This window comes from Sitodiplosis mosellana, unplaced genomic scaffold (assembly GCF_009176505.1).
Source record: "Sitodiplosis mosellana isolate CC-2019 unplaced genomic scaffold, AAFC_SMos_1.0 Smas_scaffold_3, whole genome shotgun sequence".
In the NCBI taxonomy this organism is placed as follows: Eukaryota; Metazoa; Arthropoda; class Insecta; order Diptera; family Cecidomyiidae; genus Sitodiplosis; species Sitodiplosis mosellana.
Genome location: NW_022595246.1, coordinates 10,897,528 through 10,913,815, shown reverse-complemented (window position 1 = coordinate 10,913,815; position 16,288 = coordinate 10,897,528). Strand labels below are relative to the sequence as shown.

General features: G+C 37.1%; 2 protein-coding genes across 3 annotated transcripts in view; one reads left to right on the top strand and one right to left on the bottom strand.

Moving 5' to 3' along the window:
* Nucleotides 1-95: 95 nt before the first annotated feature.
* Nucleotides 96-874, bottom strand: LOC129566079 (uncharacterized). The gene is made up of 3 exons (XM_055441617.1): nt 717-874; nt 501-623; nt 96-374 (listed from the first exon to the last, which is right to left on the bottom strand). The coding sequence occupies exons 1-3, from the start codon at nt 808-810 to the stop codon at nt 244-246; spliced, it is 348 nt and encodes a 115-aa protein (XP_055297592.1). The 5' UTR covers nt 811-874; the 3' UTR covers nt 96-243.
* A 10,024-nt stretch (nt 875-10,898) lies between these two features.
* The window catches only part of LOC129565875 (sushi, von Willebrand factor type A, EGF and pentraxin domain-containing protein 1), a 37,480-nt gene continuing 32,090 nt past the window's right edge, over nt 10,899-16,288 (top strand). Inside the window, exon 1 of one of the 2 annotated variants that reach the window (XR_008687669.1) lies at nt 10,899-12,444. Coding sequence is in view for 1 of the 2 variants with exons in the window: in XM_055441178.1 (XP_055297153.1) it covers nt 12,369-12,444 (76 nt within the window). In the remaining variant the exon portion in view is untranslated. The remainder of the gene's footprint in view (nt 12,445-16,288) is intronic. The other variant, XM_055441178.1, reaches the window with a different exon arrangement.

Sequence of the window (16,288 nt, the reverse complement as noted above, 5' to 3'; positions counted from 1 at the left end):
CTAATGGTAATTGATGGTAGCTTTTTTTTCAGAACTATTTTAGGAAACTTTATAAATGATCGATTATTCCATCCCAATTTTTGAGCGATTTTTTTTTAACGTTATTCTTCATTTGTTTTATTTTTCATCTTTTCGACAATATTCTCATCGCATGAGATTCATAGAAAGAAATGTAAACTTGATAAAATAATGGCGTCACCACCGGTTCATTCCAATATAGAATATGGTCTCCACAATAATGTATTATTGGGTAATATTTTTTTTGAGGCAGCATTTCTGCTTTTTCTGGCTACAGCTGACAATGTCAAAACGATATTCATCATCATTGCATTTATCTCTGCATCGGCCACCATATTTTACGCACAACTCGATTCCTACAATGAGAAAATTACACGTTATGACCATTTTTGGCGCAGTTTAGTTTGGTATGCCAATCAAAAATCAATCCAAACGAGAAATCATTCCAACAGATAACACTTTTGGGTTGTCTTCAAATTCACCTGGTGGTTTTTTGACACAGCATTTGTATTCGGGATCCTCCATACAATTGATATTAAGTTCCTCTTCATTTGTACATTGTGGCTTACATTCACCATAGTACTTGTCGCATCTTTCGTAATACTCTAAAAGTGAGGCGAAGAAAACATTTTATTGATTCGAATCAATTTGGTTTATCCGCAATAATTGCGATTTTGTTCAGTCAATCTTGTTTTTACTTTCTGGAACATCATTTTCTCCTTCCAATGAAGCGATAAATGCGGCCGAAATTATGATCAAAACGCTAAATATTGAACTGAATTGCGATTTCATTTCTCGGGAACTATGGATTTTGTGGAAATGTACAGAGCTTAAGCTCACTTTTACACGCCAAATGCAGCAGTCGAACTGTTATCAACGGTATAATGCATTATTATTTATATAATAGTGGTTTGGCTACAATTTTTCACGAATTAGTTGCAGTTGATTAATTAATACGAATTCATCGCAAAGAAAAGTCACGGTTGTTATTTCTAGAATTTTCCAAAATGTGTGTTTTCGATTAGAATTCTAGTATTTATGCAATGAATTACATTGGAAATAAGTAAATGAGCAATCAAAATTTGCAACAGTTTTTTTTATCGTTTTCAGTTGATTGCTCGCTCCGAGAACTTACGTCCATACTCCTTATGCATTGTTTTTCAGTTTGTTTTCAACCAACTTCATTTTTAGCACTTCATGAAAACCGCAAGTAGACCGCAATGTCCTTCCACGACTTACTACGATTGTCTCATGCGCAAATGGACGCAGATGACCAAAGAACATTCGAACTGTCACAACCAAATCATTTGCTGTTAAACTTTGTCTCGCTCTCTCCAACTGTCACACTGACTCGCCTCGTACTGTCGCGTGCATGCACGGTCTTAAAATTCGACTTGGTTTTAATGTTGTATTTTTGAATTGAATTTTTTTTTTCGAAGAGACTCATACCCCAAATTGAAACGAAATCGGCCTCTGCTCAAATATACTATTTTCTTAAAGACCATCATGGTCTTCCACACCTTACCACGAGTATCTCATGCACAAAAATGGACGACCGAAAAAGTCTCCATTCAAAATTTTGACGAAATCGGCGGAAGCGTTCCCGAGATTTCGTGTCTGAACATGAAAAAAAAACAAATCTAATAGCTTTACATTTCATGTAGTGCTTAAAACGACCAATTTTTCTTTAAATGACCAATGTTGGTGGTTCGTTGATGTTCGCACTCAGCCCCAATTAGATTTTGAATGCATTTTTATTCAGATTTTCATACAATTTTTGTGTTTTTCTTTCAATTTTGCTTCTGGCAGCATGCACTGTTCATTTCTGGGCATGAAACATTTGGAAGTATTTTCTCCCGATTTTCACATGCCTTCTTACACTTAGCTCCTTTCATCTTTTCACACATATCCATATCTGAAATGCATTATAAGAAATACTTTAACCAGGTTCACGTCACGTAGAAAAATGTTCGCACAATTCCGATTTCCAAAATACTTCCAATAGTTTGTGACAATGCTACTCACCGGCCTCCCCTAATGCCAGAAATAGAACAGATATGATCATCAAAATGCTGAATATACCGTCGAACGTTAGTCTCATTATGTGTGTTGAATGAAGAAATCAGCAGTAAGGGTGATTCCGATCTGAAAATGTTTCGTACATTGTTGAATATTGAAGAGTTATTCCTTGTTAAATAACAGACTTTATTTAAATCGAGAAAAAACTTCAAAAACCATATCATGAATTTGCCATAGTTCGTTTATTATAAATTGATTTTCAAATAATGTGGAAACCGTGGCTTATACTTGCACTTTTAACAAAGCATATAAATCGATACCAAAGAAAACCAACTATATATACCTAGGTTTTAGAAACGCCTAATCATTTGAAAGAAACAGTTATTGGGTATTCGACACACACCAATTCTGAGTCAAGAGCGGTTTCGTAGAATTAAAATGCATTATTCTTTCAAATGTTAATAATTTGTATCTAAAAATAACGATCGACTTCGCGGATCGTGAGATATGAGTCCCGATTTTTTTAAACAGAGAAATTCGAAAATTCAGTACGAATTTTTAGGATTTTCATTAGAATTTTTTCTCTTTCAAGTTTTCATTCACTGCTCGAACCGACCAACTTGAAATTTTTTTCATTGATTTTGTAATATTCTCATTGGAAAGTGCACATTTAAAACATTCTTTTAGAAAAAAAGAAGCCATTCCATTTGATGAGGAAGATGAAGAACAAAAGTAAGAAAAATCAACCAGTGGTAATCAAATGGTTAAGCTTATTCTGCAGATAGTCAGTGATAAGAATGGGAATTTCTTTAAAGGATTTTCCATAAAAAACGATAATATTTACCATGAATTGCAATGATTTCTTTTATTTCATTTTATCAAACAACTGCTGCAATTGGCAATATTTACAGTTCTGCTTCCTCATGACGTTGGCTGCCCAAAACAGCATACTAACTCTTTTTCACACTTAACCCAATATTCGAAATCAACGAAATACTCGACCTTTTATAAGGGAAAAATTGACGAAAAAAAGTTTCCTTCAACAACCATATCACGAATCAGTCATAGTTCTAGCGAATTTGTCACACAAATCATTCAGTAACATAGAGTTAGGAGATTGCATACTGGGCAAAATACTTTAATCGACATTGATAAACTATTAAACTCTATATAATGTTATTTTAGCTACACTTCATCATGCATGAGAAGCAATTGGCTAGAATTCTCGAAAATTCTACAACACACACCAATTCTGAATTAAGGACAAGTTTTTGAATTAAGCTTATATAACTTTCTAGCAATGCGGACAAATCCAAGTGTTCTTAAATGTTGCACAAGATATTTCTGGTTTTTATGGCCATATGCTCATATCTATGAACTAATCAATTTTTTGAAAATTGACATTTTAACTAGATTTCATCATGCATTTGATACAGTTTACTAACTAATTTGTCATAAATACTGGGATTCCTAAACTTGAGCTAGAAACGTACAATTTTGAATAAGTACTGCCGTCTTCTATAAGTGATTGCAAATGAAATGAAAATGAAAATTAAAAAATTGAATGTAATGAATGTAATATGAGATGATTATGATACATCTATCTTTATCCCGATGCCCAATCATATTGACTGATGACTCAATAAATTCTCTTGAATTCGAATATCTGTAGTTTCCGGAAAAGAAAATGCATTTAGTTTGCGGTTGCCCACATTGGTTTGCATTTCGTGTGGATCGCTGTATTTTATATTTGTTTTTGTTGCTTTTAAACGATTGCGTTTTTTTTTCTTCTTACTTTTTCTACAACCGCGCGCATTTGCTCTATTATGTGATTATATCTCTCTGGACAGATTCACGCAACGGTATACCATGAGTCGTAGATTTCTTGGATTCGTGGTGACGCTACATGGTGTTATTTGTCATTACGTATACTCTATACGTTCAAAGCAGTTCGGTTTTTGTTATGTTCGTATATAAAACAAAGACCATTTTCATTTCGTTCCAGTTGGTGTTTGAATGGTTTTTTTTTCCATGCCTTCAAGAATGATGCGATGCAATCTGGGAACATTTCATTAAATGATTGTTTGAGCTAATTTTACGCATCACTGCATTTAGGCAATCGAAAAAGCGAGTGTGGCAAAATGTAAACCGGGCGGAATTCCAAGTAAATCACCACTTAAATTACGTATTCAAAATTCAAACAGGACGCATTGCTGGTGTTGGATCGTGCACACATTGCCAGTGTCATTTTGCAAAGTGCAATTGAAATTGCAATAGACAGAATAATAGAAAAGCAGGCACGTTTTATTGCTTACGGTACAGTTTGGAATGTTTGTCACCGCACGACCGACGAAAGAAATTCGCTTTGTTTTCTTTTCTTTTGTTGCTTTCATGAAAGCGATATATCGCTAGCCTAAATCGGCAAATATGTGAAGAAATGCCATGTGGTTCGGTTTTTTTTTTAAGGTGCAGTACCTTTTTTGTTTTCGCATCTTAATTTCTATAAACGACAAACACTTTTTTCTCTCTCTTCTGTACAATTCGTTTTGGCGAATCATTTAAATTGCAGGCTTTTTTGTTTGCAACTACATATTTTGTTTGTTTTCATTTAAAAGAAAACCTTATCTCTAATCAGGGCCTGTCCCAGATAGGGCGCAAGTGGTGCGTTGCACCACCGCGCTGGGGCGCCGAAAACGCGCGAGAGCGGAAACTTGTGCAAACTGGCGTTCAATTGCTTAAATTTTCCAAAAATACGTAGAAAAATTCAGGCGTCGAGAGCGCCGAATGCACCAAAAGCATTTGATCAGCTTATATATATATTGAAGTGCCACTTGTATTTAAAGCGCTTTTTACCAGTTTAAAAATATTAAACAATAAGATTTCAGTATTTATTCAACCGACTACAAAATGTATTCAGTTATTTTGAGCACCCTTTTCCATTTAATTCTCAGTAAACATGTGTATTCAAGCGCTATATTTTTGAAATGACAAAAAAATTTTGTAGTTTGCTCGCAGTAATGTATAATGTTTTCAATAAATCTAAAATGCAAATTTTCAGTATTACATAAGGCTAATTTCGTTGGATTTTTTTTTCGTGCCTTTCATATATAAAGTTCATAATATGAACGATACACACAATAGCGTACAGAACTTTTCTAACAAGAAAGTTACTCGTTTTGAAACAATTTTGGATCTATTTCATTTCATCCTAAGAAAAGGGCGCCCTGGCAATTTTGCACCAGGGCGCAAAGAGCGCACGGACAGGCTCTGTCTCTAATATTGTTGAGGTGAAGTAACTGTTTGTTATGCAGCCTCACGCATACGTGCTTTGGCTCATTTCATTCCACCAAGGCGAATATGAGAGAGAGAGAGAATGAAAAAAAGCGAAAAGTTACATTAAAACATACCTCAACACAACGTTGTAATTTTACACAATTTTTTTTTGTTTTTGCTTACGCCTTTTCAGCGAAACATGTGTTCACGATGTTGACGAAGTGTGAGATAGAGAGAGAGAGAGAGAGAGAGAGAGAGAGAGAGAGAGAGAGAGAAATCCATAAACATTCCGAAAATCACACGCAAGCCCGTTGCTGGTGTGTGCATTCTGTGCTGGCATTTTTATGGAGATGTCATTGCAAATCGAACCGCACCTACATAAAACCAATTCGAATTTTTTTTCCCTTTTCATTTGCGACGTGAACACAATTCCGAATGAGAAATCTAGCCACATTTGATGGTATCCCCGAATGCGGAATTCCAACTCGATTTTCGATTACGCTCACCCGACACAACTCAAATATCATGCATTTCTAATTCAGACAAGATACGAAATGTGCGCCTGTCAAAATAATGCGATGAAACATAAACACCATTGCAACTCTTCCGCATCGTTCATCGTTCAATCGCCGGGCATCTCTCTCTCTCTCTCTCTCTCTCTCACCTCTTAATCGCATGATTAAATCGAAACGAAAACCGGGCCGTGTAATTAATGTTTTTTGATGATGAGAAAAGCCTACAAGATTGCTAACATTAAAGCCACAAACAGTATCAATTAATCACGCAAAACGACTAAAGAAATGACGCGGCAACAGTTTGCTTATGCACATGTTTCATTTTGGATATGATAAAAAAAACTAACAACCATTTCATCCGATAAATGTGCGAACACAGGGCGCGAGCTCACGCGTATTCATTTCGCTCGCATTCATAACTTTCACGGAAAATATTTTATTTACTCTGTCTGTGAATATTTGCGCATGATTTTGTCTGAGTCATAGCTAGTTCGGCTGTTGTTGTTGTTGTTTTTTCGAAATCGAATTAGTCAACAATGGTCGCGTTAATTCTGATTAAATTTCAGTTTCGTTTGCACCTGCGTTTGCTTTTCCCTCCGCCAAATATGGAATTTTGTCAAATGTCGAAATTAATCACAGTGTACCGAGCACGTACACTTTTATTCATATCACGAAAAGTTCCAATTTTTCTTCGCCATAACAAGATTTGGAACGTCGACACTAAATTCACACTCATATGACGCATTTGATTTCTTTTTGTCCACCATGCTAATGAAAAATTGATTGTAACAGCCAAAACAATATCCGAGAACAATAGACTTAATTGGGACGACGAACCCCAGTTTTAAAATGGTTTATGTGCGTCAAAGCTCACATACGTGTGCGACGCACAACATTGAAACGGTGAAAAAAAAACGAAAAATCGCACACGAATTTAAATTAATTATGTGTAAACCAGAAAGAGCCAACAAGGAAAAAAACCAATTCATTCTCAGCCAGTATTGCCAAGGCGACGTATTACCGAAAAAAGGAGACATAATTGATTCATCTCCCGGGGCAATTCGATCAACTGGCTCATATTTTAAAGTTATGCAAAAAAGAAATTTTGGAATTTCGGTCAAACCGATTGTCGAAAGAAGAAGAGAGCGAGAGAGAGAGAGAGAAAAACCCGTTAACTCGCTTATTATTGGTGTTATCAGCACATTGAGACCGATTATAAATCATGATGATGCCATTCCACTCAAAAAAAAACGGCGATGCATCAACATCAGCTTTAATGTTCATCCGCTAAAGTGATTGAATAATCGTGATTCACTGGCTTTTGCATGCAATAGCAGAACCGGCATTTCCTTTGAATAATCGTGAATTTATGGATTCAACGTTCAAACTCTTGTATTGAGAAAATGATTTTAAACGAAGTCTCTTTTTTCCTGATGCTTTTTTTTCTCGTCTTCTTTGAAATGAATAAAATCACGCCTGTTGCTTGAGAAATGAAACCGAGCTGAGCCCATTGAATGACTTTGTATTGTGACGGAAGAAAGCAACGGCAGTGAGAATGAAATGTGAAAAGGTAAACATCCGCATCGGTGTTTTATGCTAAAAGAGCGACGAACACGAACCGAACCGAACGGAATGACCTGAAAAATGAAAACGAAAAGTGCATATATTTACCCTTCCATCAGCAAGAACTTGTTTGTATTTTATTTGTTGACGGTGTAAAGTGCACAGAAAATCTCTCGACACCGTTTACTCGTGCTCATAATCGCGGCGCACCGAGCGCGTTTCACCGTGCAGATTATGACTATGACAGATTGCAATGGCTCTTGGCCACCATGCAAATCCGAAAAAACCAATTGCTTTCTTTTTGCGAGCCATCGAACGAATGAACGACCGATTTTTTTTTTCAATTGATAATGTGTATCACATGATGACTCAGAGCTGTTTACAAATCGATTTTTGCTGTGGAAAAAGTAATGGCTAAATCTAATCGCCATTTCATTTTAGCAACTTGACATCTTTCACTTTTTATGGCCGCTTGGTTTTGTTTTGTTTTTTTCTACGCAAACTGGGTTCGTCAATTCGCTTGAATCATCTATCATTTCCATAATGATTGCAGAAAGCAATGATAATTTTAGCCCGCATACATTATTAGCCCGTCTGAGTGTGACTAATTTTATCGAATCGTTTCAGTTTCATCGAAATTGACGGTAATAACATTCGAACGGATTGAAATGATTGTTCCGTTGCATCAGTCATCATCAGATATGTTGGGCTAAAGTCATATTGAAATTGTCTCTCGAAAAGGAAAATCCAATCCGATTTGACTGTGATCTCTTTGTGTATCAGCTGACTTGATATTGATTCAAACCCAAAATAATGCGCCGAAAGACACTGGACGCACACCATAATTACGTACAATTTTCAATTTTCCGTTGCGATTAAAATCAGATATTTTTCCCTGGATTTATTGTGCTCTTTCACCGCGGTTCGATGAATCTTGGCACGACTACTCTCGATTGTTATTAAATGTTATGGGGCACCACCGAATTCCCATATAAAGCACATAAAATTGTGGCCCCCGGATGGAAATGCGTGCGACCGAAACAAGTTTCATTTTTCAAAGAAAACAAAAAAAAATTTCATAATTTATTATAAATATACCCATTTCAGATGAAATTTCAGATGATTTCAACCAAAATGCAGAGGAAGCGTGTGCGTGCACTGTGTGTGCTCTCTTCATTTGGATGGTATGCAATAAATCCACTTGTTTTCGAATCGGTTTTCCAAGAAAATATTTTCTTCATCGGCTCGTTTTTTTTTACTTCTTCATCTTAAGCTGCTGCCGCCGCCAACAACACACAAGAACAACCGCCCAAACAACCGTTCCGATTTAAACAAGTTCAGCTTGTTTATGGCGAAAACAAAACGACAAATGAAAAAACAAAACGAAAGATCTGGAATGTTTCTCTCTTCTGCCTTAATGTTCATTCTTGAACAAAACAACGAACGAACGAAAAAAATGAAGTAGAATCGAAATGCATGCACACAGAATAACTCCATATTGATGTGATATTAACATTGCAAGGCGAATCGTAAAATAATAAACACACTGCGCCCAGCAAACTCGTATTGCTTCGATGAAAAGTGCAACATTCCGGGCTTTCAAATCAAAACAAATGCGCGTACTGCGTTGACGTGAATACTGAATGGTGAAAGAGTCGGTGTGAGCACGTGAGAGCGAGAGAAAAGCGTTTTTTATGATATGGAAATGAAATCCTATCTCAAAAATGGTAATGGCTGAGTGATTTGTGACAAGAAATCTAAAGAGTCTCATATATAAACTTGCTGCCGATCACAAACACTCACACGCACATACACTTTCTGGTCTATAATTTTTGTACGTGTTGCCATTTTCATTCTTTCGCCGATTAGAGAAATTCACGAACGAGTTTTTTTCTGTTGGCAGGCGAGCGTGCGCGCGCGCATTCACCGATCACCAATGTATAGAGTAATATATGGAGCAAAAGCTGCTATTTTAGCTTCGATTGCCCCGTGTGCTAAGCGCATCGTGCATAGCTAATAAATAATCTAACTAAGTATCGAATGCACCGCTAAGATTACTAAGGAATTCAGCGGTCGTTTCGATTTATTTCTCGTTTTCTTTTCTCTTTCCAGTCTCTCTCTCTCTCTCCCCCTGGATTTGAATGCGCACTGCTTTTTGCTATTGCGCAAAGAGAGAAGAAAAATACATATTCAACTTAATATGTATCACATATCGCTCCAATAAAAACCGTTCATTCATTTTTCTCTTGTTCACTTTGCAAAATACCTGTCAACTGCCATACTGAGAAAGATATTTTCTTTATGTTGCAAAGGAGTGCGCGGGATTGAAAATGCATTGCCTATTGAATGCAACAATTGGTTGCGGCAAGCAAACGAGCGAGCGAGCGAATGCGCACAGGTCCCTTTTTCTTTCGATTTGACAACAATCAAGCAAGCGATCGATACAGTTGCTCGATACCGTTTGGAAAAGTGTTAATATCATTAGGTATTTGCCATTTTGATTGGATACCGTAAATTATTACATTGACAATTGAAAATTATGGTAGCAAACATGGGGCTAGTTAAGGTCTTGTTAGTACTTTTTTACTTGGCAATATTGTATATTTTGCACCGTTCGGCCACAAGTGAATTAATAATCCCATTTTGGTTCACACCGTCGATGAAAATTGGTAATGTGGTTTTTTTTTCGCGTAGAATACAAGCGCGCGCGTGTGTATGCTAGAGCAACTTTAATGCATTTTTAATGATTAAATCTGCCAATCAACCGGAAGGTTTGTTTTTCATTTCGGCGACCGCAACAAACAAAATTGCACCATAGAAAAAACAATACTCTCTTATACTTCCTTCTTTCAAAATTGCAGAATTCCCATTCTTAGATCATAGTTCTTTTGTACCGTACCATGTGAATGTGAGTGTGTGCGAATCAAAATGAAAATTACTCTTTTAATGTCGAAATGTGGATGACTTAAATCGCTACTTAAACGTATCAATTTGTCAGCTTGAATGCAACAGCGGTCATTAGAAGAAAGCGGAATTAAGATTAAAAGTCTTTTACATTTATTGTGCACACGCATTCAATGCAACCGCAACGCATAGCCACACCGCCTCGAAAGCCACCGACTTGCCAAACAATGTGATTCATTCACATGAACGATGGAAGAGTGTTCCACCATACACAACACTATGTTTCCTCCAGATCGCTGCTTTGTTGCTCATCATCAACGCTCGCAATGCCGTGCTGCACTCACTCACCAACCAAAAAAAAGGAGAAAGAAAGAAAAAAAACGACAGGTAAAAAGCGGCTACACAAGAATATGGTAGCGAAGCACACATTTTGTCGAACAATGAAGAAATCCGAAACGACGACGATGACGACGACAACAAGCTGGAAATAAACATAACAAAACAGCAACAGCAACAACAACATTTCACAAAACTAAGCGGTAACATACTCGCTGAATGTGTACAACGGTATATTTGGCTGAGCTCGTTGCTCGCGATCGCGCTAGCTTGCTACACTGCCGCCGCCACTGCTGCTGCTGCTGCTGCAAAACGGTGAATCGATGGGTTTTCATATTTAGTCGACTTTGAGATTTCTTGAAGAGCGGACGCATTTTGATATTTCTCTTCATATACGAAAGAGTTCTCTGCTGTGCACACAGTTGAAGCACGGTACCCGTAGCCAACGAATATCAAGTCAAAAGAAGGAAACGAAGAAAGAAATGTAAACGAAAGAAATATAACAAACTACAGCAAAGCAAGAAGAAACGCATTATTGTATTTTCTCAGCGAAACGAAGCACAACGAGAGGAATACATCTCTCTGGTGCGCGAGCGCGTTCACAAGAGCTAAAAAGAAATTTTTGAATTTTTCTGTGTCTTCGATAGTGTGGCGACGCGCGATAACCAACAGAAAAGTAGCGACGACAACAACGGCGACGAAGAAGAAATTTTCGATCGAGCTACATCTCAACAACAGCAGCCAGCAACTGCGAACGGAGAAAGAAATAAAAAAAACACTCATTTTATCCAACAAAAAAATCGACAAAGTAAAAGCACTTTCTATTTGAGAAATTCTTACCCACTTGGTATGTGTGTACACAGTTGTGAATGGTTTCCAACGAGCGGTCCAAAAAGAGAGAGAAAGAAAATTTTAAGTTAACGAATTAAAAAAAAGCGACGACGAAGAATACGGGGAAATAGACACAAATACGATTTGCCATTGGAAATAGCACAGAATTCATTAATACCGACCAAATACTGTGAAAGAAGCAACAAATTGCCGCTAATATTTCGATCTATTGTTTTTTTTGGTGTCAGTTGATAGCACAATTGCAGTTGAGATTGTCTCCCGGCCTGTGCACTGTTTGATTTTCTCCTGTATTGTTTTGTGTGGGTGATTTCGAAGCGCACTCCGACCATATTCGTGACTCATCTATTCAGGAGTGACGTGTGTGTGACACTTATCGAAAAAAGAGAATACCGTGAGAATGCTTAGCAGGTGAAGATAAAGTGGTGCCGCATTGACCTAAGAAATTTTTTTTTTTTTGTATCAAATAGACGAAGTGAAGTGTCTGAAGGCAATCAAAATTCGTGAAATACTTTTTATCACTTTGAAAAATGTGGACAACGCAGTTCCGTTATCAGATCGATAAATAACCGATTTAGTGTTTCAAATTTAAGTGTTTCAGAATGCTGATCCACGTATGATCAGTCGCATATTGGACCGATGAACAAACATTGAAAACGAAATACGACGAAAAAAGAGAGAGAGAGAAGAAGAATCGACAAATCTATCGACATTTGAGGATTACATACGAAATTCCACATCAAATCACCATTCTGCCATAGACGTGATCACTCTATCGGAAATATATAGAGAAAACGAAACGCTCTCGATCCACAAAAATCCAATTGCAAATTGCGAAACTAGAACGAACACATAAAAAAATAAAACCATCAAATAAACAATCCAACGAAAATGTATCACAGACAAAATTTACAAATCAATTATTTTACGATATTTGGAATAATATGGTTAATTGGATATGCAAACGGTAAGTTCTCAACCTTTTCTCTCTTCATTCAAGTATTCTTTGTGAATTTTCTCTTTTTACCATCGATATATTGAATACTCACACACAGTTTCAATTTAAAGCGATCCATTTCTCGATTGCACATGACGCCAAATCCAGTACACGCGAAAAAAAACAACGCGCTAGAAAGAAAAATCATGTTAAACTTTATTTGGTCGAAACGAAGCAAAAAAAAAAAACAAGAAAAAAAATACAAATCGCGTTGAAAGGTCTAAAGCGTAAAACGAAAAAAAGAGAAGAAACGACAAAAATCTATGCTCATTGTAACGTATCGAATGTTTGTGCTCGATTCTATCAATAGTTTTATTTTCGTTTTGCCGTTCATATTTTATTGATTTGGTGTGCTAGTGTGATTTTCGGCTACTGCCGCTTCGCTCATCGGTGAGGTGATGCTTCTCTGGCTGATGGCCTATACTTAGTGCGGCATAATTGTAGTGGTTTACAATAATCAACATCACCATAACCATCATCATTATTATTACCACCGAGCGAAAATTCATGGAAAATCGGAAATCAAGTCGATGCTGAAATCAGAACGAGAGATGCCATGGCATACATACCAATGATGATGGCTATGACGATGAAAAGTCAGAAGAAGAAACATGCCCGATGTCGAATCATGTCTTTATCAATTTTCAAGTGTACGTTTTTAATTTTGACCGGAATCGTCGACAGCAATAAAAAAAGGCCCCGTAATAAAAGTGTTGCGCGCCTCTTTGACGCCGAAATGGTTATGTGTGGATTTGTGAGCGTGTGCTCACCGAGTACGTTGCGTGTATAATCATTACCGAAATTCTGTACCGAATACCGTTGGAAGATCCCAAAATCAACAGAAGAAGAAAAAAAACAACATTTCAAGATGTAAAAAATTACAATTTCGTTATTTTAGGCGCATGAACACATTCAAAAATCACCCAAAAGCAAGCATGCGCGCTATGACACCATTTCCAGAAATGTTTAATGTGCTCAAAAGCGTTATGTGTTTTCATCATCATTCCAGTTTGTTTTATTCAGTGGATATCTTTTCGCTCACTTCGTTATATCTCAGAATGCCAAAAGAAATCAAAGAAATTATGCGCACCGATTGATTCGACCGATAACGATGCGAGCGAGAGAGACGAAAAAAGAAAGGATTATGTTTTTAGTGGATAAATATTTCGGTTGTGATTACGGTTTGAATTGATAAGAATGATAGAGGTCGAGCACGAACGAGAGAAAAGCGTCACAATTCAATGCGATCAAGTTTCTTGATACTATTTGGTTTTTCGCTTGATCATGAATTAAATTAAATCAAAACAAATCAAATCAACTAGTCGATTTCCATAGAATTCTCTCCATTTGGACAATGGACTTTCGCCATCGCGTTTTTCCCAATCTAATTTCATCAAAGGATAGGTGATTGGCCGCTGAGATTGATTGTGCAGAACCGTGAAATTGACAAAAGTAAACAGCGCCCAAACAGACGAGGTTCATTGAACGTAAAAATCACTGGTTGATTAGAAAACGCAGCGAAAAAAGAAACCAATTCCTTCATACATACACTCGCACACGCTAAGGTGTCGCTGGCCGCAACAATTCATTCGTTAAAATTGCCACCGTAACAGGTATCAAATTAGAAAAAAGTGTGATCACGTTAACAGTAGCACCCAGTAGCCACATCACAAAACATAATAATCAACTGTCTTTTGATTTGGAAATTTGTTTCAATTCTTTCTTCAATTTCCATTTCAAACGATCGGGCGAGCAAGCGAGCATTCGCGCGCACCATAATTGGCGCAAAACCAGCAACAAATTGGAAGCCAAACAACCAAACAGAAATAAAAACAATCGGAAATTATCGTAGTTCAGGTTTTGTTATGCGCGAAAAATTCAAATTAAATTCATAAAGAGGTGCAAAAGAAATGCCCACGCCCGGGCGAAAGGAAAACTAAAATTGCAAATAGTCAAATGAAGTGGCCGCTCAAACATAATAACAATAATCACATTTTGAACCGAGAAAAGAAAACATAACGTGAATAATGAGCTACAAACTTATTCCGCAATTATCCTATTCGATACAGCGATTCCACGTTTTTTTCTTTCTTGGTTGCAATCACACACACACCTATGAAAGCGTGAACTGAGTAGATGTTTTGATCGTTTTAAATCGTATTTTATCGATCGTTGTTTCTTGCTGTTGTGCTGACATGAGATTTAAATACCGTTTCAAGTAGATGACACTTTCGGTCAGATCGAAGTCGAGACGCCACGGGTGACTTAGATAGCGAAAAAAAGTGACGAGGCTGTTTTTGTTTTTGGGAAGAGCAATGAGGTAACATACGTCGATGTGGTCATTAAAATGTGAACCATTTGCGTACGAGAAAAAAGTTAGCCGCGAATTTTTTTTTTTCCGAATTGCCCAAATGACATGCAAAATCAAACAAAATACCAAAATTACCATGTACAGCCAAGCTGCCGTCATTACGTCGCGACGTGTGTACACTTAACAATTGAACAGTATTCTTAAAATCGCTTAGAAAGCAACAAATCGGCTTGGCGCTGTGTGGTTCTCATCACCATCGTTCGCATTTCTATGTCCAAACTAAGTGATGGCCGATTGAAATGGCATTTACGACTCTTTCTCACATTGCGCGTTTCAAAGTAATTTGATGGGATTTTCTATCAATTTCCATATTTCTCTGGCGAACAGCACTTTGGCCAAGTACCGATCGCAACTGTTGCGACCGAATACCAAAACAGCAGTTGTGCGAAAAACGATTTTGCAAAATGTGAGAGTACTCATGTGAACCATCCAAATGGAACTGACACTAGAAGCAGCAGCAATAAAGACACTTACATGCCACACATGAATAGCTCTAAGTTCATATTTTATAAGTCATGAACAGCATGTATCCAAATCATATATCGTTTGTATCGTTTGGCAAAAGAAGTTCATTGTAAAATGTTGAAAAACCATCAACAGGCATTCGGCAGACAATAACAGAAGCCGAAGTGGAAAATGGATGATGTGTTGTATAAATGAGGTGTGCTAAGCCAAAGAGAGATGGAAAGAAAGAGCAGAAGCATTATGGCGAATGCGCTGTTGAAAGTCTCGTTTTTATTTTGTTCGTTCAAAATAGAATAAAATAAAAGATTCCGTCCGAAATCAACGATATTCGTGTTTATTAAGAGTGATGATGATCGTCTTTCTTTCGTCATTTTATTTGTGTTTTGTTTTCTATTTTGCACAATGGGCTCAATCACTGTTATAAGATGAGCCAGCTAGTGAGAGAGGGTCTGTCGAGAAAGAAAAAATTGTTCGAGCAGAAGAGCGTCTTTCACATTTCGATTCGACAGAAAATCAGATGTTGGATGAATGGGCCGGGTCAACGTCATTTCGAACCGCAATTGAGCCGAGCTGCGAAAAAATTGAATAGACAAATTAACTCTCTTTCGTGCCAATAAAACACATCTACACAAATCTATGAAATAATGGACGGCTGTTAGAGACGAAATCTGTTGAAATGATAGACGACACACATGTGAACTGGGAAATAAAATGGCAATACATGATGTACAAGACTGTGTATTTTTATACGAAATTTTTTCTTTCTTCGTTGCTGTTGAATGAAACGGTTTTTAATTGTGACTCCAGCCCCACTGAATGTGGTGTGTTTTTTTCTCGTGACTAAATGCCGAACGGCAGCGCACATTAGTCATTTGAATGAATGCTAAATTTCACTTAAACGACGATTTGATCAGCATAAAGAAAGGATGCCAATCTCTGACATCGATCAAACTAGTGTGTGCAACATATTCATGTAAC

What these genes read in the sequence shown, in the direction of transcription:
- LOC129566079 (XM_055441617.1), bottom strand. Translation starts at nt 810, where the DNA reads ATGAAATCGCAATTCAGTTCAATATTTAGCGTTTTGATCATAATTTCG. An exon ending in AGAAAATGATGTTCCAGAAA is followed by an intron (nt 624 to 716) that starts GTAAAAACAAGA and finishes CCTCACTTTTAG; the next exon opens with AGTATTACGAAAGATGCGAC. An exon ending in CTGTGTCAAAAAACCACCAG is followed by an intron (nt 375 to 500) that starts GTGAATTTGAAG and finishes TTCTCATTGTAG; the next exon opens with GAATCGAGTTGTGCGTAAAA.